Consider the following 26,427-nt stretch of genomic DNA (forward strand, 5'->3'; position numbering starts at 1 on the left):
AATGAATCATTAGAAAGTCTTTTTAACAACGGAGGTGGATGACATATTTCATTTGGACAAGTGGATTTTAAGTAGTGTTGACAAATCAATGAGTGGGTTTGTTTAAGCTTTAAAACCAACAATTTTGTTTTGAAAAAATGGGTCTTGCTAACGAGTGCCCCCGGGGCACTCTTTAAGTATTCCATTTAAAGAAACTTTTTATTCAAAAAGTTAAATACTACAATTTCCAATGCGTTGACTTTACGCATTCCGATAAAAATTCTATAAAAAAACTTACTATTTAGCATTTGTCTTTCTTTTATACCCCCTAAAAATCTCATTTTGCCCCTTGCGGTTTGAAAAAATTTTGCCAAAAAACTTCGGTTTATATTCACCGAAGCCAAATGATGAAGGTTTTAAGTTTTTGCTGATATATTAGACCATTTCGGTAACTGCGAACCGAAATATCCTAGATTTCGGTACGTTGTTACCGAAAATTTCATTGGGTCGCTGAAATTAGGCCATTTTCGGCAAAAGTTTACCGAAATAATTGTTTCGGTACCTGCGAACCAAAATGTCCCAGATTTCGGTAAGTGGTTACCGAAGTTTATCTGCATGTCAAATTCCTTCAGTTCGTATAAACCGCAGTACCCCCAAGGACAAAAATGGAAATTCAGGGAGCGGAAAAGAAATGTTGGGGGTCGGGAGAGAAAAGGTCATCATGTTTTTCTACTGTTTACTATATATTATACTAAATTTAAATTTGTTTACATTTGTTTGTGTTATTGTGTTATGTTTGATTAAACTTCGGTTGTGATGATAATGCTTTTTATTCTGACACCTCTTGTATGAGATGAATCAACAAATTCATCTCTGTGCACATTAAGCAACTCTATGAGTCCTTTTATTATTTCAATTTCTCTTTTGTTGGTACTCAAATAAATGATGATATTAGCCTAATATTACACTTCTTTGATAATTGATTTGGTATTTTAATGAATTATATATGTTTATATTTTATTCATGCACTCTATCTTTAGCTCCCCGAATATACTTTTTATAGGATTTTTTGGTGACAAGATAGTTACAATTTTCTTCACAACCTAAAGTAATGTTTCTAACCTATCAATGTTTTTTCATTGTTGTTTCTGTTTATATGATTATTATTGAAAATTATGACTTGATCCGTGCACAATAAGAACGAACAATCATTAAGTATAAAAAGATTTTTTTCGATTGAGTGACTGCAGAGAATTTGAATTCCTCGCAACAATGGATCCATTTCTGGGGATCGTGGATGAACAAATTTTTGGAAGATGTCAAAAGTTGCTAGATATAAATAAATAAGTTACTAAACTGAAATGCCTTTAAAAATTTGAAGTTGATAGTTGATACATAAACAGATTTGAATCACTGTCATCAAATGTGACACTACTACATGAGAATATCACATCACACACACAAATGTGACAATGGTGTGTTTTACATTAATAATAATAATTTGTTGCATAGAAAAACAAACAAAAAAAACTTAAAACCGTTAATTAATAATTGATCCCGTAATTGGATCCTCTCATCAATTGCCTGATGACAATAATGACCATATGACCCAAATATCCTAATAAATATATTAATTAGGCAAATTCTTATTTACCCATTGCTATCCCTACCCATGCTACTACCCATCCTAGTTGTCAAACTATAAATTTGAGTCACTATTATTGATAGATTAAAACATGATGTTATATATAATTGCGCGCATATTTAACCCAAAGGCATTAATTGCAACTTTTGCCATTTCCTATTCAATTAAGTGTTCGGTTCATTTTTTCAAAGTAACCCTCCATAACAATACTAATAACATGATATAATATATCTCTAATAATGATCTCATATATGACCGTTACCATTGGATGGTAAATAAGATTGCATTTCCATATCATTCTTCTTAATTCCTTCTTGTGGCAATGCTTTATCATCAGTAGCATCATCCACTCTGTTACTATCCATCTCTTTGCTCTTCCCCCATAAAACAGCATAAAGCCCACCAACTATGAGAACAGACCCTATAGCCCTGCACCAAATTATAATATAGATGATGAGTAGGTAATTAATTAAGTAATTAGTTAAATTAAATTGCACATAATATAATTATAAAATAAATAAATAAATAAATTTCTTACGTTCCAAGGAATAATTTCTCCCGGAGAAAAGCCCAACTAATCATAGCAGTGAGGATAAGCTGCATTGGGGTAAATACAGACACATAGAGTGGGCCTTTCTTTTCAATGGTCCATGAAAGTATACAATATGTAAGCCCAGTGCAAATTACTCCCTGAAATCAAAATTAGCACCATATATTATATATAAATAAATAATACGAAAATTTCTCAACCCACCCCTGAATTTCTCTTTTCGTTTCGGAAAACGTTTTCCGATTTTTTTTTGTGTAAATTTTACACTAAAAAAACACTTTGTAACGTATTTTCCGAAATTTTGGGGGGTGAAAAAGAAACATGAGGGGTGGGTTGAGGAATTTTTAAATAATAGTACTACATATAGTGTACTAGCTTGAATAGTTAAATTAAACTATGTGAACAAATAAAAGCAATTAATTAATTAAATGAATGTAGTTACCGAATAAAGAGAAGAGGTAAGTCTCATAGTATCAACGAGTGACCAAGATGAGACACTATGATCAAAAAACAAAGCAATGATCACACATTGAAAACTTGCTAAGAATAACATGTATGCTGTGCTTGTATATGGTACTGGAAAAGTCCTGCACATATCTGCCTGAAAATATAATTAATTAACAAAAGTATATATATTAGTATTAATTAATTTTTTGTTAATTAATTCATACTAAATAGTAGTTATAATATTATTGCATTGCTTACTTGAATGATGAACCATAATGACCAAATAAGAGCGCTAAGAATTAAAGCAATAGGGCCAACAAGGGAGTTTGAGGAGGAATCACCACCACTACCACCTTGAACTCTTTGTGCATAACTCCAATGAATACTTGAGTCTGGAATACTAATTACTTTTCCATGGTAAAATGATAAAAGTATTGCTCCACCAACACACAAAATGGTTCCTACAACCTTTGCTACACCACTCTTCGTCTTTATTCCCAATTTCTCTTGTCTACCACAATCACCAATAATAAAATTAATTAATTAATTAATTAATTAATTAATTAGAAAATTTCTTAATTTTAAAATCAGTATTTTCTACTAATTAATTACCTGAATAAGATTGCAAGAACAAATGTAAAAGCTGGGAGCAAATTGGTGAGTGCACATGCAATTGTTGCTGTTGAATATTTTAGCCCCACGAAATACAGAACTTGATTTCCTGTTACTCTGCATTCATATAAATGTATACTCAACACTTTGTTTTAAGTCTAAATTGTATTAAATAATTGAAAATTATCTTTAGCAACCAAATTTTGCAATTGAATATTTAGTACATAGTTTTTTTTTTTGACACATATTTAGTACATAGTTTTTTTTTTTTCACCATCAGTTTTTTTTGATAAATTTTTTTTGGTATTTTAAGACAAAATTGAAATTTTAGAAATTATTTTAAGGCAAAATTGAGATATTTTGTTCAAAATTGATTTTTATTTTTTGTATGAAATTGAGACTTTGTCCAAACTTTAAAAATTCCCTAACTCCGCCACTGGTTATCTCCGCGTCATCACCATTGATAGAGTAATCAAAGGTAGAAATAATTTAACAGACATAACACAATTTCAAAAGGGATATTTAACCTTTTGAAAAAATTTGGAGATATTCGAGGATTTTCGCAATTTCAAAGAAGCGTTTGTATATTATATTCACTCAATATATATTTTAAAACTTCAAGTCAGCACGAAATTCACCGTAAATTCAAACATACACTACATTTGATAAATTTATAAAATGTCACTAAACTAGTGATCAATTTGACTTTTTGATCTCTAAATCAATTACACTGTATATGATGATGTATTTTATAGTGGATTAAGTAAATAAAACAAAAAAGGTTGCAATATGAGCATAAAGTAGAAATGTCAAAAGATTACCCTGTGATGGAAGATAACAAAATCTGAACCATAATGCGCTTTGTCATCCTTGGAACCATATCCCTAAAGAAGGGACAAAAAATAATACTTAATAAAACGTGACATAAAATATCAATCTTATGTGTAGCAACCTATATATAGTGCATTTTTTTTTTTTATCCTCATCTTAAATTAAAATCACAAAAGTAAGTAATGCATGATGCCAGTAATTAACAACACGACAATTTACACCGAACAATTTTCTGTTAGAAGTAAGACAAAAATATGATGTTTAACTAAATGGAAATATTGGCATTATTGAAATCATGATAACTAAAACTCTACACATTTTGCTCATTAGTATTATAGCTATAAACATTGAGAAACAAAATGTTAAACGTGTACCATCATAACGTGAAGATTTTTACAATAATTTGAAAAGACGGAAATTTTACATAAACATTTTTTTTAATGGCAAATAATATTTTATATAATATGCAAAACGAACAAAAGAAAATTAGAATATAAAGGATATCAAAAGTAGATCTACTAAGATCTAATAACCTCTAAAAACACACACAACTCTACAAGAAGGCACGCTAAAAGTTAAACATTTTTAATCCAACACCACAAGAAGATCTAAGAACCCCTAAACATGTAAAAAAATGTACTTCTAATTAATATTTTAAAGAAAATGTTTAATATCGTGAAGTTTTGTTAGTTGTCGGTATTTTGTAGATAAAATTAATTTAAAAATTAAATGTAAAAAATAACATGACATTAACGGACAATATTAAACTCCTAGTCAAAATCGATGTCCATCAAACTTCTACTTGTAATTTTGAAAATGAACATTGTTAAGAGTCCTACATCAGATATGATGGTTTGACTGTGAATTTATAAGTAGAGACAGTCGTTATTTTACTAGCCCGTTTTTTAGAGTTGAGGTAGGAATCTTAATAAACATCATTGATGCATGCATGTATTATGTAAATATAGAACTATAATAAAAAGAAAGAAAGAAAAAAAACGTTACATAAATATATATTATATTCAGTTTTTTAGCATATGCATGCATGCATGTAAATAACATATAACATATACATATTAATATTACCGTTCAAGAAAATATGCAAAGGGAGCAATGGCAATAGTTCCAAAGATTTGACGATAAGCAACAAGGATAAGAGGGTTCATGCCACCAAGAATAGCAAGCTTTGAGGTAATATTCATTCCAGCATAGGCTAATTGAGTAAGAAACATAAATATTAATGTAATGAAACTAGCTGCCATTTTTTTTTTCCTCTCTAAGTTTCACACTCTCTTTGATATCAAATGTGAGAGAGGGGGGGTATATATAAAGGAAAAGATAGGTATGAGTCCAAAAAAGAGTCCAAAAAACGTGATAAAAGAGTCCAAAAAAGATAGGTATCTTAGTAGTACTAGCTAGTAAAGTATGTATGAAAATGAAAATACTCTTCTCCACTCACTCATCACTATAGGGTTTAATTAATTTGTCTCATCTTACCTTCTTCACCTTCACTTACCTTCACGAGAGGTTTGCTTCTAATTATGAATAAACGTTTTAATGCATGATGCCAGTAATTAACAACACGACGATTTACATCGAATAATTTTCTGTTAGAAGTAAGACAAAAATATGATGTTTAACTAAATGGAAATATTGGCATTATTGAAATCATGATAACTAAAACTCTACACATTTTGCTCATTAGTATTATAGCTATAAACATTGAGAAACAAAATGTTAAACGTGTACCATCATATATTGCTTTGAAAAGTAGATAGTTTCTGGCACGTAACTAAAACACTCATAAGCCCATAATGCGTCAAACATGCATCTCATGATTAGTGTTCTGTTTTTAGATTGTCTATATAAATGTTGTTTTTTTGTGTAGTCAAATCTCTTCATTAAGATTTAAGGATCATTAAACTAGCTAGGGTTGGTGATTAACCTTTGCTTGATCTTCTCTTCTTTCAAATTTCCAGCTAGCAAGGAACCTCATACAAATCAACTTTTTTTTCTCTTTCCAATTTCATTAACCATTTGTTCAGTTTTATATTAAGGTAATGACTTATAAATTTTGATTTAGTAGAATTGTAAATTATTTTAAAAGCATTATTTCTAGCTAGTTTTGGTTGAAGATTTTTACAATAATTTGAAAAGACGGAAATTTTACCTAAACATTTTTTTTTAATGACAAATAATATTTTATATAATATGCAAAACGAACAAAAGAAAATTAGAATATAAAGGATATCAGAAGTAGACCTACTAACATCTAACAACCTCTAAAAACAAACACAACTCTACAAGAAGGCACGCTAAAAGTTAAACATTTTTAATCCAACACCACAAGAAGATCTAAGGACCCCTAAACATGTAAAAAAATGTACTTCTAATTAATATTTTAAAGAAAATGTTTAATATCGTGAAGTTTTGTTAGTTGCCGGTATTTTGTAGATAAAATTAATTTAAAAATTAAATGTAAAAAATAACATGACATTAATGGACAATATTAAACTCATAGTCAAAATCGATGTCCATCAAACTTCTACTTGTAATTTTGAAAATGAACATTGTTAAGAGTCCTACATCATATATGATGGTTTGACTGTGAATTTATAAGTAGAGGCGGTCGTTATTTTACTAGCCCGTTTTTTAGAGTTGAGGTAGGAATTTTAATAAACATCATTGATGCATGCATGTATGCATGCATGTATGCATGCATGTATGTAAATATAGAACTATAATAAAAAGAAAGAAAGAAAGAAAAAAACGTTACATAAATATATATTATATTCAGTTTTTTAGCATATGCATGCATGTAAATAACATATAACATATACATATTAATATTACCGTTCAAGAAAATATGCAAAGGGAGCAATGGCAATAGTTCCAAAGATTTGACGATAAGCAACAAGGATAAGAGGGTTCATGCCACCAAGAATAGCAAGCTTTGAGGTAATATTCATTCCAGCATAGGCTAATTGAGTAAGAAACATAAATATTAATGGAATGAAACTAGCAACACTTGCCATTTTTTTCTCCTCTCTAAAGTTTTTTCTATTTCACACTCTTTGATATCAAATGTGAGAGAGGGGGTGTATATATATAGGAAAAGATAGGTATGAATTAAGAGAATTTCACAAGCAAAAACCGATAATCTCTTGTATTATAAGCTTGCTAACATAAGCTAACCCTAAACCAAATTTTTTCCCCTCTCATTTTCTCTTTCTTTTTATTGCAGTTTTATATTAAAAAAATACAGATTTGTCATCGAACCTGAATCCCTTACTTACAATAAAACTTTTCAACCGCTAAAACATGTGCTTCAATTATGAAAGAATTTAGGAATCCTAATACGTTAACCCTGTTTTCAATAAATTTGAACGGCAGAATTAATCACAATTTTTATTTATTTATGGATGTCTACTTAAGTTTATGTGTTCTTGATTATGTCTTTAATTTTTTTTAACCTTTAATTATCATCAATTTTTTAACTTTTAGTTATCAACAATTTTTTTTTAATAAGTAAACAAAACGATGGGGTTCCAAAATTATTTAAAAAATATATAAAATATAAAATAAGCACATAAACAAATATAGAATAATTAGTCCATAAAATTTCATATACTACTCTTATTGAAAATGCCCTTAGAACTTTTGTATTTTTTTTTTTGTTACATATTACACCTAATTAGACCCATGCACCGCATGGGTCAAAGTTCTAGTAAATATATAAATTAAGTACTAATAATAATACTAATAACATGATATCTAATAATGATCTCATATGTGGCCGTTACCATTGGATGGTAAATAAGATTGCATTTCCATATCATTCTTCTTAATTCCTTCTTGTGGCAATGCTTCATCATCAGTAGCATCATCCACTCTGTTACTATCCATCTCTTTGCTCTTCCCCCATAAAACAGCATAAAGCCCACCAACTATGAGAACAGACCCTATAGCCCTGCACCAAATTATAATATAGATGATGAGTAGGTAATTAATTAAGTAATTAGTTAAATTAAATTGCACATAATATAATTATAAAATAAATAAATAAATTTCTTACATTCCAAGAAATAATTTCTCCCGGAGAAAAGCCCAACTAATCATAGCAGTGAGGATAAGCTGCATTGGGGTAAATACAGACACATAGAGTGGGTCTTTCTTTTCAATATTCCATGAAAGTATACAATATGTAAGCCCAGTGCAAATTACTCCCTGAAATCAAAATTAGCACCATATATTATATATAAATAATACGAAAATTTCTCAACCCACTCCTGAATTAACCCACTCATTAAACTAGCTAGGGTTGGTGATTAACCTTTGCTTGATCTTCTCTTCTTTCAAATTTCCAGCTAGCAAGGAACCTCATACAAATCAACTTTTTTTTCTCTTTCCAATTTCATTAACCATTTGTTCAGTTTTATATTAAGGTAATGACTTATAAATTTTGATTTAGTAGAATTGTAAATTATTTTAAAAGCATTATTTCTAGCTAGTTTTGGTTGAAGATTTTTACAATAATTTGAAAAGACGGAAATTTTACCTAAACATTTTTTTTTAATGACAAATAATATTTTATATAATATGCAAAACGAACAAAAGAAAATTAGAATATAAAGGATATCAGAAGTAGACCTACTAACATCTAACAACCTCTAAAAACACACACAACTCTACAAGAAGGCACGCTAAAAGTTAAACATTTTTAATCCAACACCACAAGAAGATCCAAGGACCCCTAAACATGTAAAAAAATGTACTTCTAATTAATATTTTAAAGAAAATGTTTAATATCGTGAAGTTTTGTTAGTTGCCGGTATTTTGTAGATAAAATTAATTTAAAAATTAAATGTAAAAAATAACATGACATTAATGGACAATATTAAACCCATAGTCAAAATCGATGTCCATCAAACTTCTACTTGTAATTTTAAAAATGAACATTGTTAAGAGTCCTACATCATATATGATGGTTTGACTGTGAATTTATAAGTAGAGGCGGTCGTTATTTTACTAGCCCATTTTTTAGAGTTGAGGTAGGAATTTTAATAAACATCATTGATGCATGCATGTATGCATGCATGTATGCATGCATGTATGTAAATATAGAACTATAATAAAAAGAAGAAAAAAAACGTTACATAAATCTATATTATATTCAGTTTTTTAGCATATATGCATGCATGTATATATATAACATATACATATTAATATTACCGTTCAAGAAAATATGCAAAGGGAGCAATGGCAATAGTTCCAAAGATTTTTTTTTAATAACATATACATATAACATATACATATAACATATACATATTAATATTACGTTATCAACAATTTTTTTTAATAAGTAAACAAAACGATGGGGTTCCAAAATTATTTAAAAAATATATAAAATATAAAATAAGCACATAAACAAATATAGAATAATTAGTCCATAAAATTCTCTATACTACTCTTATTGAAAATGCCCTTAGAACTTTTGTATTTTATTTTTTTTTGTTACATATTACACCTAATTAGACCCATGCACCGCATGAGTCAAAGTTCTAGTAAATATATTAATTAAGTACTAATAATAATACTAATAACATGATATCTAATAATGATCTCATATGTGGCCGTTACCATTGGATGGTAAATAAGATTGCATTTCCATATCATTCTTCTTAATTCCTTCTTGTGGCAATGCTTCATCATCAGTAGCATCATCCACTCTGTTACTATCCATCTCTTTGCTCTTTCCCCATAAAACAGCATAAAGCCCACCAACTATCAGAACAGACCCTATAGCCCTGCATCAAATTATAATATAGATGATGAGTAGGTAATTAATTATGTAATTAGTCAAATTAAATTGCACATAATATAATTATAAAATAAATAAATAAATAAATTTCTTACGTTCCAAGGAATAATTTCTCCCGGAGAAAAGCCCAACTAATCATAGCTGTGAGAATAAGCTGCATTGGGGTAAATACAGACACATAGAGTGGGCCTTTCTTTTCAATGGTCCATGAAAGTATACAATATGTAAGCCCAGTGCAAATTACTCCCTGAAATCAAAATTAGCACCATATATTATATATAAATAAATAATACGAAAATTTCTCAACCCACCCCTGAATTTCTCTTTTCGTTTCGGAAAACGTTTTCCGATTTTTTTTTGTGTAAATTTTACACTAAAAAAACACTTTGTAACGTATTTTCCGAAATTTTGGGGGGTGAAAAAGAAACATGAGGGGTGGGTTGAGGAATTTTTAAATAATAGTACTACATATAGTGTACTAGCTTGAATAGTTAAATTAAACTATGTGAACAAATAAAAGCAATTAATTAATTAAATGAATGTAGTTACCGAATAAAGAGAAGAGGTAAGTCTCATAGTATCAACGAGTGACCAAGATGAGACACTATGATCAAAAAACAAAGCAATGATCACACATTGAAAACTTGCTAAGAATAACATGTATGCTGTGCTTGTATATGGTACTGGAAAAGTCCTGCACATATCTGCCTGAAAATATAATTAATTAACAAAAGTATATATATTAGTATTAATTAATTTTTTGTTAATTAATTCATACTAAATAGTAGTTATAATATTATTGCATTGCTTACTTGAATGATGAACCATAATGACCAAATAAGAGCGCTAAGAATTAAAGCAATAGGGCCAACAAGGGAGTTTGAGGAGGAATCACCACCACTACCACCTTGAACTCTTTGTGCATAACTCCAATGAATACTTGAGTCTGGAATACTAATTACTTTTCCATGGTAAAATGATAAAAGTATTGCTCCACCAACACACAAAATGGTTCCTACAACCTTTGCTACACCACTCTTCGTCTTTATTCCCAATTTCTCTTGTCTACCACAATCACCAATAATAAAATTAATTAATTAATTAATTAATTAATTAATTAGAAAATTTCTTAATTTTAAAATCAGTATTTTCTACTAATTAATTACCTGAATAAGATTGCAAGAACAAATGTAAAAGCTGGGAGCAAATTGGTGAGTGCACATGCAATTGTTGCTGTTGAATATTTTAGCCCCACGAAATACAGAACTTGATTTCCTGTTACTCTGCATTCATATAAATGTATACTCAACACTTTGTTTTAAGTCTAAATTGTATTAAATAATTGAAAATTATCTTTAGCAACCAAATTTTGCAATTGAATATTTAGTACATAGTTTTTTTTTTTGACACATATTTAGTACATAGTTTTTTTTTTTTCACCATCAGTTTTTTTTGATAAATTTTTTTTGGTATTTTAAGACAAAATTGAAATTTTAGAAATTATTTTAAGGCAAAATTGAGATATTTTGTTCAAAATTGATTTTTATTTTTTGTATGAAATTGAGACTTTGTCCAAACTTTAAAAATTCCCTAACTCCGCCACTGGTTATCTCCGCGTCATCACCATTGATAGAGTAATCAAAGGTAGAAATAATTTAACAGACATAACACAATTTCAAAAGGGATATTTAACCTTTTGAAAAAATTTGGAGATATTCGAGGATTTTCGCAATTTCAAAGAAGCGTTTGTATATTATATTCACTCAATATATATTTTAAAACTTCAAGTCAGCACGAAATTCACCGTAAATTCAAACATACACTACATTTGATAAATTTATAAAATGTCACTAAACTAGTGATCAATTTGACTTTTTGATCTCTAAATCAATTACACTGTATATGATGATGTATTTTATAGTGGATTAAGTAAATAAAACAAAAAAGGTTGCAATATGAGCATAAAGTAGAAATGTCAAAAGATTACCCTGTGATGGAAGATAACAAAATCTGAACCATAATGCGCTTTGTCATCCTTGGAACCATATCCCTAAAGAAGGGACAAAAAATAATACTTAATAAAACGTGACATAAAATATCAATCTTATGTGTAGCAACCTATATATAGTGCATTTTTTTTTTTTATCCTCATCTTAAATTAAAATCACAAAAGTAAGTAATGCATGATGCCAGTAATTAACAACACGACAATTTACACCGAACAATTTTCTGTTAGAAGTAAGACAAAAATATGATGTTTAACTAAATGGAAATATTGGCATTATTGAAATCATGATAACTAAAACTCTACACATTTTGCTCATTAGTATTATAGCTATAAACATTGAGAAACAAAATGTTAAACGTGTACCATCATAACGTGAAGATTTTTACAATAATTTGAAAAGACGGAAATTTTACATAAACATTTTTTTTAATGGCAAATAATATTTTATATAATATGCAAAACGAACAAAAGAAAATTAGAATATAAAGGATATCAAAAGTAGATCTACTAAGATCTAATAACCTCTAAAAACACACACAACTCTACAAGAAGGCACGCTAAAAGTTAAACATTTTTAATCCAACACCACAAGAAGATCTAAGAACCCCTAAACATGTAAAAAAATGTACTTCTAATTAATATTTTAAAGAAAATGTTTAATATCATGAAGTTTTGTTAGTTGTCGGTATTTTGTAGATAAAATTAATTTAAAAATTAAATGTAAAAAATAACATGACATTAACGGACAATATTAAACTCCTAGTCAAAATCGATGTCCATCAAACTTCTACTTGTAATTTTGAAAATGAACATTGTTAAGAGTCCTACATCAGATATGATAGTTTGACTGTGAATTTATAAGTAGAGGCAGTGGTTATTTTACTAGCCCGTTTTTTAGAGTTGAGGTAGGAATCTTAATAAACATCATTGATGCATGCATGTATTATGTAAATATAGAACTATAATAAAAAGAAAGAAAGAAAAAAACGTTACATAAATATATATTATATTCAGTTTTTTTGCATATGCATGCATGTATATATATATATATATATAACATATACATATTAATATTACCGTTCAAGAAAATATGCAAAGGGAGCAATGGCAATAGTTCCAAAGATTTGACGATAAGCAACAAGGATAAGAGGGTTCATGCCACCAAGAATAGCAAGCTTTGAGGTAATATTCATTCCAGCATAGGCTAATTGAGTAAGAAACATAAATATTAATGGAATGAAACTAGCAACACTTGCCATTTTTTTTTCCTCTCTAAAGTTTTTTCTGTTTCACACTCTCTTTGATATCAAACTTTGTGTAGAGAGTGTTAAACAGAAGAGAAACGAGGAAATGTGTGCTAGTACATATGAAATGTGAGAGAGGGGGGTTGTATATATAGGAAAAGATAGGTATGAATTAATTGTTAGAAAGTGTGTGAGTTTTTATAAAGTGTGTGAGTTATGACAAGGTGCGTGATAAAAAGAGTCCAAAAAACGTTTGCAACAATTTTTTCCTAATTTTTTTTAAGGAAAAAAGAAACGGTTACAATCGATTTCTTGCTACACATTTTGCTTATGTACAAGGTTGGAAGCTTTCACTTCATTTAGAGTCTTCAAGCAACTACTCATTTGTTAACTAGGTATACTTCCAAATCCCTTCACTCACACATGATATACACAAATTATTTTTGAATGCATTCGGTCGTATTAACGTGTACCCTAAGAACATATCTTAAATAAATAAAATATAAAAAATTTATAATAAAAAATATAACAGTTTAATCTTTAAAAATTTAAACGCACACCTTTTAATATACATATTTATTTATTTAGTTCATTGACATATGCACTAAAGACACATATTAGCATTTTCCTCGTTATAATTTACAAACAAAACAAATTTATTTTACATGTTAAATTTCAAATAGTATTACTATGTCACTCATTGCGTAAGAAATGGAATAAATTTTTACTATAAAAGTGCAGGAAAAAAGAACAACTGTGTCCCTCATTGTGGTGGAATGGAGAAGTAGCAATTAATAAAATTAAATTTTGAGTTCAAATTTAACCAATGAATGAAAACGGTTTAGAAATGAAAGGAGTGTACAGTACAGTATCTACTATAGCTGGCAATGTAAGTGAATTTGAAGTCATAAGCATAGTTGGACAAAACACAATAAATAAAGATGGTCCCATCACATTATATTCATTCATGTTAATATCGATCACTTGCATTTTCCACCCTACCATAGGGCTAGGGCTATACCTTAGCTACCTTATTCTACGTTAACAACTGTTTGCCAACAATTGCATGATGATGCTTAATGCTTCTCTTCCATGAATTAAGCTGTTTTTCATATTAAGAAAAAGAAACAAGTTTCAATTTCAGCTTTTCAAGGTTGCTATTGTTTCAAGCTTCAATGCCAAATTAATTACGTTATTTAATTTTTTTCTTGGGAAATGAATTCTAATGCATGCAGTGTTAGTAGTAAATATTTGTGGGGGTGCAGTTAAGAGTTAAGACTCAACCGGTATCTTCTAGTAGTACTAGCTAGTAAAGTGCTCTATGTATGAAAATGAAAATACTCTTCTCCACTCACTCACACTATAGTCTATAGGGTTTGTCTCATCTTACCTTCTTCAGCTTCACTTACCTTCACGAGAGGTTTGCTTCTAATTATGAATAAACGTTTTAATTGAGCTACACGAATATATACTCATATAGACATTTGCTTCAAAATCATTTTTCCGTCTACATTTCAAACTTCTCCATATGTATGCCTATAATTAATCATCGTCTATATACGTCACATCACATTTGTCACGTACATATACGTGTTGTGAAATTAATAAATTATTAAGAGAAATATATATATTAATTACACTAAATACAAGAAAACTTTACACGAATGTTTGTCACTGGAGTAATTGTTTAAGGCAATCTTTTAAAATTCAGGTTGGATATCAAATCGGTGAGAGTATTACTTCATTAGTCCAACTATTAGAAATAAATCACATAAAATCGAATAACTAAATTGAATAAATCAATCTCTATAACAAAATCATATAGGTATTAAACCAGGTCGAACATGATGACTCACTCTCTAAAAAAATTCATGACCCTTAAAAAATGTGAAAGTTTTAAAATCCAATAATTTCACAAGTTCATTCGTTAAATTCAAATTTTAAAACATAGTCATTACACACACAACAAAATAGTATAAACCCAAATAAATTTTAATCAAAATCTAACTCTCATATTTGTATGAATTGTATTAGTTATCACTCTCTGATTTTCTAATCTCAATTTTAATAGTAGTATTTTTTCAAAAAGAAAAAAAAATTAAAATAATGTTGTTTTGCTCTTTTAAAAATTAATAAGCATTGAATCGGCCGATTTGAAAAAATCCTCGGTTCATCGATTTTTTCCGGTTTTGACCAGTTCACTTCGGTTCCTTCCAGATCAATAGCATATTCAGTCCAACTATCAGACCAGATCGGCGACCCTCCGATTTTCAGTTTAACCGATTCGGTCCACTTTTTAAAACATTGGTTTAAGGAGTATAAGTCACACATTTTTAAAAGTAACAAGGATTTTGAGTTTTATATCGAGTTTCGACATGCAACAATGTTAACACTTTTATAGAGAGTTAGACGCTCATTTGTGTCTTACAAAATTCATGAGATTAGTAACGTGGACAGAGACGGATCCAGAAACTTATCATACCGGAGACCGAAAAATAGTAAAATAATAAAAATTAATTTATTTATTGATAGAGATTATTTTTGTTTTCACCGTCCATGTAAAAAAATTTATGTTAATTATCATATTATATTTACGATGTTTTCATCTTTGTTCGGTTATCAGTGCCTGGCTAATCGTCTTCGAGGAATCTGTGTAGCACAAAAAATGAGATATTCCCTCTCAATTAAATTTTATTCATACACAAGTGTTAAATATTGAACTTTTGACCACTTGTTTAAAGGACTCAAAACTCTTACCACTAGGACCAACTTATTTTTTAATTAAAAGGTTATATTTTTAATAATCCAACACTTATAATTGTTCAACAATATAAATATTTTTACACTATCAATGCATATCAATTAAATACTTATTTATATAATATAAATGATAAATAACAAATATAATTATAAATTATGATACACAAATTATATAAGATATAATATGTATGTATTTGAGACATTTGTCTTTGTAGTTGTATGAGATATCCCATTTACACTAAAAAAAACTAAAATCTGAATAATAAAATATACTGTATTAATGAAAACCAAAAACAAAGGTAAACCAAGAAAAATGTGTACAAGAAGTACTAGTATTCTAATTCAAAGATACAACTAAAAAAAAATAGCAACCTGCAGAAAAACGAGGCAAACGTACACCAATAAAAATTAACTAATTTCATGATTATTATTAGTATTTTGTATTCATGTGATTGCGAACCATCAGCGGACCTAGGGGGGCTGGGAGGGCCATGACCCACCCCCAAAAAATGTGAAATTACTTAAATTCCCTTGGTAGCTTTATAAAATTATACCTATCTACTATATATAGGCTTAGTGGGAGAAATATATTAAACTGGGATTTTGGCCTAGTGGTCGGTAGCATGGTTTTATGGCAAGAGGTCCTGTGTTCAACTCCCTCTTCTCATATTTTTTGCATTTTCTTCTTTTCTTTTAAAAAATTCATGTCCATAATTTGAACCCATGGAGAGTTTGAGAACAAAACAATTCCTCAAACCACTTAACCAAACACATTTTTTCATAAAATGTTAATTTTCATGTATATATATATATATATATATATATATATATATATATAGACAATTTTATTTTTCTTTTATAAAAAAAGCACAACTATTTTCAATTAAAAATAATTATTATCTTTTAAGCAATAAAATATATAATTGTTTGATGATCCAACTTATATAAATATTAATTTAAAATAAATCATTGATAATTTTTCAAGTCATTTGGAACACGTCGAATATTATTTAGAGCGTGAAATTTAATTTTATGGTAAAATTTATATTTATTCTAAATTTAATTTTTGTATGAAATATAATTTTTATATTTAATTTAAATATTATAATTTTTTTGCGGCCCACCCAAAAATTATTTTCCAGTTCCGCCACTTTTGCGAACAATGTATTGTATTATGAATCATGCTTATTATTAATGGAATAGATCTGAACTCTATAATAATGCTGCTTATTTCTGTCCCAAAGAAAAAACAACAACGCTATTTTTTGAAGATATCTCTTTGGTAGTATTTATCAACATATAATCTCTAGCTCTGGTTTCATTTTTAGAACTCCTATTCTACAAAATAATTGACTATACGACCATATGACAAACCACTATTTTGTCTTCAAAGAGTATAATTATTAACAAATTTACAAACTAGAACTGATGTAATTTTCAGTAGGTTGGATTTTTCTATACAGAAAAGTTTAGTGGCGAAGTTTGCTATCTGGTTATCTTTTATTCATTGTAATTATCTTGGGTAATTTAAAGTTGATATAAAAGTAAAATAAAAAGATTTTACCATTGAATCTATCTTTAGTTATCAAATAGTATATTTTTTGTTTGTCAAATTAGTCTATAAAATCGCTCAGAAAAAAAAAGGTTAGGAATGTATTTACAATTATTTCATACTACTATATAGTAGAAACTCTTTAAATTAATACTCGGTAAATTAATAAACTCTCTAAAATAATAAATTTGTCCGATCCCGACTTGGGCCAATGTAAAAAATTGAAAAACTCGATAAAATAATTAGATAATAATTTTTTGGGAGATCCCTTTATAATTTTCAGTCCCAAGAAAATCATAAATTAATAATTCATAAAACTGGAAAAAATATATTACACTCTATTGAAATATGATTCAATAGTTGTCTGTTTTCCAATGCATATGAACACAGTAGTTACTAATTTACGTTGAGTCCCAAGGTTCGCTACAACGTAATTCTAAGTGACATAAACTAATTTGTCTTTTTGTTTGGTATGTATAGTATAATTACTTAAAAACTCTTTAAATTAATAATTATTAATTTATCGATAAATTAATAACTCTCTAAATTAATAAATTTTTCCGGTCCTAACATTATTAATTTAAAGAGTTTCTACTGTATATGCAAGTACACGAGTTTGATAGCGAATTACACTTTCATAAATAAAAAATGCTTGTTTGCGCAATTCATAAATGTAAAGAGTAAGTTATTGATGAGTAGGTGAGTAGTTCAACTGGTTTGAGTTAAAGGTTTAAAGAGGTCAGATATAAAGGGTTTAAAGAGTTCAGATGTAAAAGGTCTCATGTTCTCAAGATTTGGTGTTATTAATATTAGATGTAGGGTTGGGAATAGGTCAGGCGGCCTACAGGCGCCTTCGGCCTGGCCTGTGCAAGTCTGGCCTGGCCTGACCTGTTTATTAAAAATGACAGGTTTAGGCTTTGAAAAAAGTCTGTTTACATAAATAGGTCAGACTCATGCTTCTAAAAAAGCCTACAAAACCTGATAGGCAGGCCGACATGTTTATATTTAATTATTATTTATATAATTTTATTTTATTTTTTTTGCCAAAGAAAATATATATTATTATTTAATCATATTTGTTATTTTATTAACTTTTAATTATTGTGCTAATCATTTTATTAGCTTTTTCTTAATGTTGAAGAAATTATAAAAGTTTAAATGTGAAATAGACTTTTAAGGTCTGTTTAGCCTATTTAAAAATATTATATAGAGACATTTATGTAACACGGACTTTTAAATAGGCTACAAGGTCAGGCCAGACTTTAAAAAGACTCAGGTCAGGCCAAAATAAATAACATTTGATAAGCCGTAGGCCAGGCTCGGGCCTAAAGAAAAATCGTAGGCTAGGCTCAAGCCTATCAAGACCTGACCTGACATGTTCCCAACCCTAATTAGATGTAAACATTGAAAAGAAATAATATTATTATAGTAAAAATTAAAATGGATAATTCATTTCGGGACAACTTTTTTTACAAATGAATATGTTATTTTGGAACAAATGAGTAAATCAACAATATTTTACAAGTATTTTCATAAATCAATGTCATTTTTTTGAATAAACTAACTCATTTTACTTTTTGTTGCTGCTCATTTCGTCTCAAAATAGTACTACCATATTTTAAAAAAATTGTTCAAAAAAAAACTTATCTACGCATGTAGTTAGTACAACTCAACGAATAATATTTTAGTTTTCACACATTTTATTATAGAAATCAACATAATTTTGTTCACACATGTAATCACAAGATACTCTACCTCAATAACACATGGTCAATGTGAACAATGAAAAACCTCAACTTCAAAGAATCCAGTTATTTATTTTGTTTGCGAGAAATTATGCATAATTTATGCAACAATTACACAACTCAAGCAAGCAAGGGTTATTAGCATTTTATTATGAAAAAAAGAAGTTTACACTTTACACTCTCCTATTTCTTTTCAGATTGCATGAGAATTGTATTTTTTTTAGAGTTTAATTGTTGTGCACTATCGGTGTAAATTTTTTTTACACTTACATTCAATGACGCGTTGTCACATCATTTAATGAATGTGACACATCATGTGTTTTTAATTACCATACATGATGTGTCGGTATATTATTGAATGCACGTGTAAAATAATTTTAATTTTTTTTTATATGTAAAAACCGGCACTCCTCATTTTTTCCGTGTTGGTGTTATATAACAACCTATTATTATTAAGGCACTAAGCTTAATTTATGGCCAGGGAAATTTGAGTAGTATATATAAAATTAAGTTTAAATTTAGGGGCGTTTATGAGATTTTGTTTGCTTAGAGATGAACTTATAATTTGGGCTATAACTAATAAGTAAGATAAAAAAAAATGAATTCTCGAAAAATATTGATTTTTTATTTAATATATAATATTCATATAAAACAATTTCTACAAATATTTCAAAATGTAAAGTAACAAATAATTGTGTTTCCATTAATATGTTCATATTTTTTTTAATACATAAAATGGTTAGACTACGAGCTGAGACTTATCTGCCTAGACTTTCTTTCTACCGTTGTTCCATCAATTTTAGCTCGAGGAGACGCTTTTTGGATTCTGATGGACCGATCATTCTTGCTTCGAGATCGGAGTTAGAGTCTAGTGGCATATCTTTGGGTCGGGTTGGTGTCTTCTTTCGTGGTTTGGGGCTGAGGAGTGTCTTTCTAAGTATGAGATTAGAAGTTGACCTCCATTAGGTGGTGTTGGTTTTAGTTTTATTCATTGGTGTTCCGTATATATACGGCGCCTTTGTTTTTGCAGTTCCGTTTCTCCCGGCCTCTGTCCGTCTTGTACATAGACCGGTTATTTATAATAATATATTTTGTTGTTAAAAAAAGTAATTTTTCAATAATTTTAACTTTGAAAACTTCTTTTAAAAGAAGAAGAAGCAGCATATACCTTTTATAGATTACCCTTTCAAGAATGTGAAGTAAAAAAACAATAGTTTATCGATAACAAATACAAATTTATAATGTGACTTATTCTTATATTAGTTATTAGATAAATACCTCTAATTCTTCTAAGGGTCAGGTCTGGCCCACACTCATGTGTAGTAGAGTGTGCGACGACATCCCTCCAAATTGTGACGCCTTGTAATAATAATTGTATATTATCAATTTTCGTAAAATATCAAACATGCATCAATATATCAACAGTAGAGTGTGATGTTTTTGTGTGTAATGTATCTGGTTCAAATTTTCAAATGTGCATCAAACCCATATTTTGTTTTTAAAAAACCTAAAAATTGAAACTCATTATATGTATCACTCATTCACAAACTCAAACACCAGAACAATTACAATCTTTACATCAAATTTAGTCTTTAACTAGGACATTTTTTTATATTTTATATACAATAATAATTAACTTATAAGTGTTTTTATATTATTTACAATTTAAATAAAAAATATTTTTTATTATAATCCATTTTTAATATTGAAGCCGTACCTCTTAACAATCAAAAGCAGACAAACTAGGTGATATATATCTTACCTAAAAAACGAGCAGTTGAAAATACTAAGTATGTGTTTGGTTCTGCTGTGGACAGAATTGATTTTGACATAATTAAGTTTGACAGAATTGATTTTGATAGAATTGAGTTTGATAGAATTGATTTATGTTTGTATATATTCATACAAAAGTGAGTTGAACAAAAAATTTGAGTGTAAAAATCAATTTTAGAATGAGAAGCTACAATTTTTAGCTTCAAGTGGAATCAATTCTGGAGGCAGAATCAATTCTACTTTTGAGAAACCAAACAAGCCAGAATTAATTTTACGGGTCTAGAATCAATTTTGACTGCTCCAAAATTGAAACCAAACATAAGCTAAGATCTATGATTGCCTCTAAATTCAAAAAATCTAGAATATAAATTACGATATCTATGTAATTTCTCTCGGCCGCCTCCCTCATTCTTTTCGACACTAGTTTATTCTTTTTCTTCATCCATTATTTAATAATACGACATATTATATATTTTTAAATATCATGTGTTGATATATTATTGGAAACATGTGTAAAATAATTTTACATTTACATTGCATATAAATTATTTTTTTTAATTATTATTATTTATTATTTATATGAGTATAAAAATGACAAGTAATTAGGCAGTGGTGAAGTAGAAGCAGAAAGGTAGATTGGCAAGTCTGAACCGACACTATGAGTAGCTATGGCGGTAACTCTTCTCAGATTCAAAGTGTGCCATTATTCTCATTTCTATTTCTATTTCTATGGATGCTTTCTTCTTCTTCTTCATTAGTTGTCAGTGTTGTTAATAACAATGGATGCAATAAACCAGCAGTTCTATTCGTGTTTGGTGATTCAAACTCGGACACGGGTGGACTCGTTTCTGGACTCGGTTTTCCTGTCAATCTTCCCAATGGTCGGACTTTCTTTCACAGATCCACCGGTCGTTTGTCTGATGGACGCCTCGTCATTGACCTTCTCTGTAAGCCTTTCTTTTAGTTACTTTTCAATTATTACTCACTTTACTTTATTTATCCACATCCAAAGGTTCGAGGTAAATGGAGGGGATGGGAGGGGAGGTGAGAGAATATTTTTAATGAAATGTGTTTGGTTCAATTTTTAGGAGGGGAGGGGAGGTGAGAGGAGGTGAGCAAAATCCTTCCAAAACTCAATTTTTGCTTTCCCCCAAATTGGGGGGATTTGGAGGGGAGGGAAGGGGAGAGAGAATGTGTTATTATAATTCTAATTATATTGACATAATTGTCCTCATCATTATTTTAAAATGCCAAAACTATCCTATTTTTTTTATGTTCCTAATCTGTTTTTCTTTTTCCAAATTTTCCAAATAATTTTGTACTAATTTTTTATGTACCAAAAGTCCAAAACTATCCTCCTGTCTACATATAATTATTTTGCTCCGTTGCAATGCAATGTAATGTTTTTTTTTTGGTAGAAATGCAATGTAATGTATTACTGTATAAATATAATCATATAACACATTTGAAAAAATTTATACACATTTTCTTTACGTGTACTGTACAAATTTTTTATATAATCTTATTTTGCTTTTTGCTTTTTTTTTCTCTCTTTCTTGTTCATTTTATTTAACGTTATAATTGTTTTGTTAGGTTGAGCTACATAATAATTTTTTTGATAATTGAATTACATAATAATTTAAATTTTTGTGTAGAGTTTAATTTTATAGATAAAAAAATAGATGATTTGATTCGTGGAGTTTTCGACTCTCGAGTTTTTATATTTAATTATTTTTAATTCGGGTAATTTTAAAATTAAGATAACCCTTATATGATTATAAGGATAAAAAAGTAATTTAGTTTCATCATCCCTCCCCTCCCCCCGTGAACCAAACATATTTGTAATTAAAATTCCTCCCCTCCCTCTTTTGAACCAAACATATAAATAATTAAAAGATCTCCCCTCCCCTTCCCTCCCCTTCCCTCCCCTCCCCTTCATTAAAATCCCTCCCCTCCCCTCTCATTTTTTGAACCAAACAGACCCTAAGTTAAAGATGTTTCAACATTGATTACAGTACTTACTAGTAATAATAATGCAGATTAAGATTAGTTTGGTTAATTAATTAATAAATCCAATACGGTGTCGTTTGCATCTTGACTGTACCACGTGACCTTTGATTTCCCCTTGATTTAAATGGGAGCCTGAGTTGGCGGGGCCCGTATTTTTTCGGATTTTTCGATTCTTCCATTATGGACCGATATCACTCGGTTTCTGTTTCTGTTCAATACAAATGGCCCATTTTTAAATTAATTTTCACAGTTCTATTTTTTTATAAGAAATTATTTTGTGTTGAATGGTTATTCATGAATCATGGGTAAATTATTTTGGTGTACTCAACTTATATGCTTGTGAGCAAAATTCAATGTTATTTCATATTTTCATATTAATTTATATTTAAAAAATTTATATATTAAATGAATTTTGTTAGCGTTACCCAACAATGTAAGTTCGTAACTAATGAGTTTGGATTTATTCATTAATTATCTACTAAACATTCGCATATTTAAATTGTGTTGACCATTTTAAACCCGAAGGTGTAGCCCAGTGGTAAAAAAGTTGGGACATTAAAATAGTTTGGAGTTTAAGGAGGTCCAAAGTTCGATAACATACTAACAGCTAACATTTGTTTATAAAAAAAATTGTCTAAATTTGATAGGTTTTCTACAAAAAAAAATTGTCTAAATTTGAAAGATACGGATCATTACTAATGTGAGATGAGATAAGATGAGATGTCAATCAGTCCACTCTAATTTGCATTCTCAATGCTTATAATATTTATATTAAGGAAAATGACAAAATCAATGCCAAGAAAAAAAATGCTCCGTAGTATACTGACCGAGTCTAAAATTTAGTGATGATTTTCTTTGACAATCATGGAAGCACTTTTGAACTTTGCAAAATCAATAGTAGTAACTTTCTTTTGGATTATGTCTAGTCGAGAATTTTAACTTCAATTATTACAGGTATACTTGTGGGTTTATGAAGAAATAAATTTTTATTTTACAACAATTTTTGTATTAAGCCTAAGCGTCAAAAAAAAAAAAAATAGTAAGCCTATGTTTGGCATGACACTATAAGGTGGAATGAAATGAGATAACATCCAATTTTTTGAAAATAATTTTCCACTCACTAAAACCCACTTGGGTTGGTCCGGTTGTATTGGCTTGGGACCTGGGAGTATGCTCCTCCTTAAGATCTCAAGTTTGATTCTCTCTTGTGCCAATTTGGGTGGACTAATTTAGCTTCTTTAAAAAAAAAAATTCCACTCACTAATGGATGTACTAAAAACTTACAGCTAGTAAAAATTGAGTGATAGGAAATTGAGAATTGAGATGCAAGTTCATGCTTTATATCCAATATTAGTAGTAATCTTCAATTTTCTTCAAACCTTTGGCAGGCCAAAGTTTGAATACAAGATTTTTGACCCCATACTTGGACTCCATGTCTGGATCCACATTCACAAATGGTGCAAACTTTGCAGTGGTAGGATCCTCTACCCTTCCAAAATATGTTCCTTTCTCTTTAAATATTCAGGTGATGCAGTTCCAGCATTTCAAAGCTCGTAGCCTCGAACTTGCTACCACAGGTAGATAGATTTTGTTCGCTATCTTATTTCCTTCACTTGGAAAAACTATTGTAACTGTCCTTATAGCCCTTGTTTGAAATATTTGATTACTACATTTATTTTCCTCTTAGTATGCATGATCTTAATTTGAATCCAATAATGAACCTGTTGCAATGCAAACTTATAGGTGCAAAAAATGCGATCAACGACGCAGGCTTCCGGGATGCACTCTACTTGATTGACATTGGGCAAAATGACCTTGCTGATTCATTTACCAAGGGTCTATCATATGTGCAAGTCACCAAGAGGATCCCAACAGTTATCATTGAAATTGAGAATGCTGTTAAGGTCAGTCTAGTGTTCTTTCAAACTGTTGAGTAACTTGCTCATCACCTTTATGCGGCTATTTTTTTGTTTCGTAACGGTGAAATATAGAACTGATCCACTTCTATATCTGTATGCAGAGTCTGTATAATGAAGGTGGCAGGAAATTTTGGATACACAATACTGGGCCCTTTGGCTGTCTTCCTAAATTAATCGTACTGTCTCAGAAGAAAGATCTCGATTCATTTGGATGTCTTTCTAGTTACAATTCTGCTGCAAAATTGTTTAACGAAGCGCTGTATCATTCAAGTCAGAAACTAAGAACTGAATTGAAGGATGCTACCATAGTCTATGTTGATATTTATGCCATTAAGAATGACCTCATCACAAATGCCACCAAATATGGTAAACCATGCATTCACTTTCATCTCATTAAGCATCGATTATTAATGGACTCACGGTTATGATGCTAATTTTAATCAAGTTTTCCTCACTTTCAATCTGTAAATTATGATGGCATAATTGATAGATTTAGATAACTTATATTGAGTTATCTGGAAAGTAGTCCAACAGCACACACTTGTTGAAGCAAACACGTAAAAATGCTTGTGAATATTTTCTCGCTTCACATGAATCAAGTTATTGCATGTTCCACTGAAAAACATTGTTGAGTGTTATTATTATCATGATTGTGATGTAGTTTGTTAATGCATTATCAATTAGGTTTCTCAAATCCATTGAGTGTATGCTGCGGCTATGGAGGTCCTCCTTATAATTTTGATGTAAGAGTGACATGCGGTCAACCTGGTTATCAAGTTTGTGATGAAGGATCTAAGCATGTGAGTTGGGATGGAATCCATTATACAGAGGCTGCAAATACATGGATAGCTTCTAAGATACTTTCAACGGCTTATTCCACACCACGGATACCTTTTGGTTTTTTCTGCCGCAACTGATATCTTATGGTGATCAAATTATGCACATTACAACGGTGCAAAACAGTGAACCTCCGGTTAGTTCATTTGTTGTTGTATTACTATCTCTGTACTTCTCCAAGGATAGGTTTTTGGTCATACTCACACTGAAGCTCTAAGAAATCAAGGGACATGCAATTTGAAGCCTTATCACAGTGTCTTTGTTATCTGTCAAAGGAGAGTGTTTGATGTTGTATTATGTATAAACAATGGTTGAGAAAAATTTATGCATTTTCCTCAATGCCAGTATTATTATGAACAATATATGAAAGCAATAATTTACTGATCAAGTAACATAAAACCATGTAGCAAAAGTCATTTACCATTTTTTATTACTCTATAGCACTTTTTTCTGTAAAAAAAAAAGCACATTTGCTAACCTCAATTATTATTTTCCCTCAAGATTGTAATGGCTAAATCCTCTACAGATAACAGATAATAGGGACTGAACCTCAATTATTATTTTTAGTAGACCAATCTGCAGACATAGTAAATTTCACTGTCATATGGTTGTAGAAGAGTTTCCATTAAATCCTTACCTTTGGTATTGACTATTGTTTCTTCTGGAACCATTATTTGACCAGATTTTCAGTGGT

General features: G+C 29.5%; 3 protein-coding genes and 1 non-coding gene across 4 annotated transcripts; 2 read left to right on the forward strand and 2 right to left on the reverse strand.

The window, feature by feature from the left end:
- Nucleotides 1-788: 788 nt before the first annotated feature.
- Nucleotides 789-880, forward strand: LOC123893336. Its single transcript, XR_006803442.1, has one exon. It is a non-coding gene; the product is annotated as a small nucleolar RNA snoR1 (small nucleolar RNA).
- Nucleotides 881-1,867: 987 nt separating this feature from the next.
- On the reverse strand, nucleotides 1,868-7,093 carry LOC123890992 (WAT1-related protein At1g09380-like). Its single transcript, XM_045940768.1, has 7 exons — nucleotides 6,918-7,093; nucleotides 4,055-4,117; nucleotides 3,234-3,350; nucleotides 2,880-3,132; nucleotides 2,617-2,775; nucleotides 2,163-2,314; nucleotides 1,868-2,053 (listed from the first exon to the last, which is right to left on the reverse strand). The coding sequence occupies exons 1-7, from the start codon at nucleotides 7,061-7,063 to the stop codon at nucleotides 1,870-1,872; spliced, it is 1,074 nt and encodes a 357-aa protein (XP_045796724.1). The 5' UTR covers nucleotides 7,064-7,093; the 3' UTR covers nucleotides 1,868-1,869.
- A 2,594-nt stretch (nucleotides 7,094-9,687) lies between these two features.
- Nucleotides 9,688-13,236, reverse strand: LOC123890993 (WAT1-related protein At1g09380-like). Its single transcript, XM_045940769.1, has 7 exons — nucleotides 12,971-13,236; nucleotides 11,873-11,935; nucleotides 11,052-11,168; nucleotides 10,698-10,950; nucleotides 10,435-10,593; nucleotides 9,981-10,132; nucleotides 9,688-9,871 (listed from the first exon to the last, which is right to left on the reverse strand). The coding sequence occupies exons 1-7, from the start codon at nucleotides 13,150-13,152 to the stop codon at nucleotides 9,688-9,690; spliced, it is 1,110 nt and encodes a 369-aa protein (XP_045796725.1). The 5' UTR covers nucleotides 13,153-13,236.
- An 8,306-nt stretch (nucleotides 13,237-21,542) lies between these two features.
- Nucleotides 21,543-26,132, forward strand: LOC123890994 (GDSL esterase/lipase At1g09390). Its single transcript, XM_045940770.1, has 5 exons — nucleotides 21,543-21,914; nucleotides 24,366-24,554; nucleotides 24,721-24,881; nucleotides 24,998-25,262; nucleotides 25,581-26,132. The coding sequence occupies exons 1-5, from the start codon at nucleotides 21,626-21,628 to the stop codon at nucleotides 25,811-25,813; spliced, it is 1,137 nt and encodes a 378-aa protein (XP_045796726.1). The 5' UTR covers nucleotides 21,543-21,625; the 3' UTR covers nucleotides 25,814-26,132.
- The last annotated feature ends 295 nt before the right edge of the window (nucleotides 26,133-26,427 follow it).

This window comes from Trifolium pratense, linkage group LG6 (genome assembly GCF_020283565.1).
Source record: "Trifolium pratense cultivar HEN17-A07 linkage group LG6, ARS_RC_1.1, whole genome shotgun sequence".
In the NCBI taxonomy this organism is placed as follows: Eukaryota; Viridiplantae; Streptophyta; class Magnoliopsida; order Fabales; family Fabaceae; genus Trifolium; species Trifolium pratense.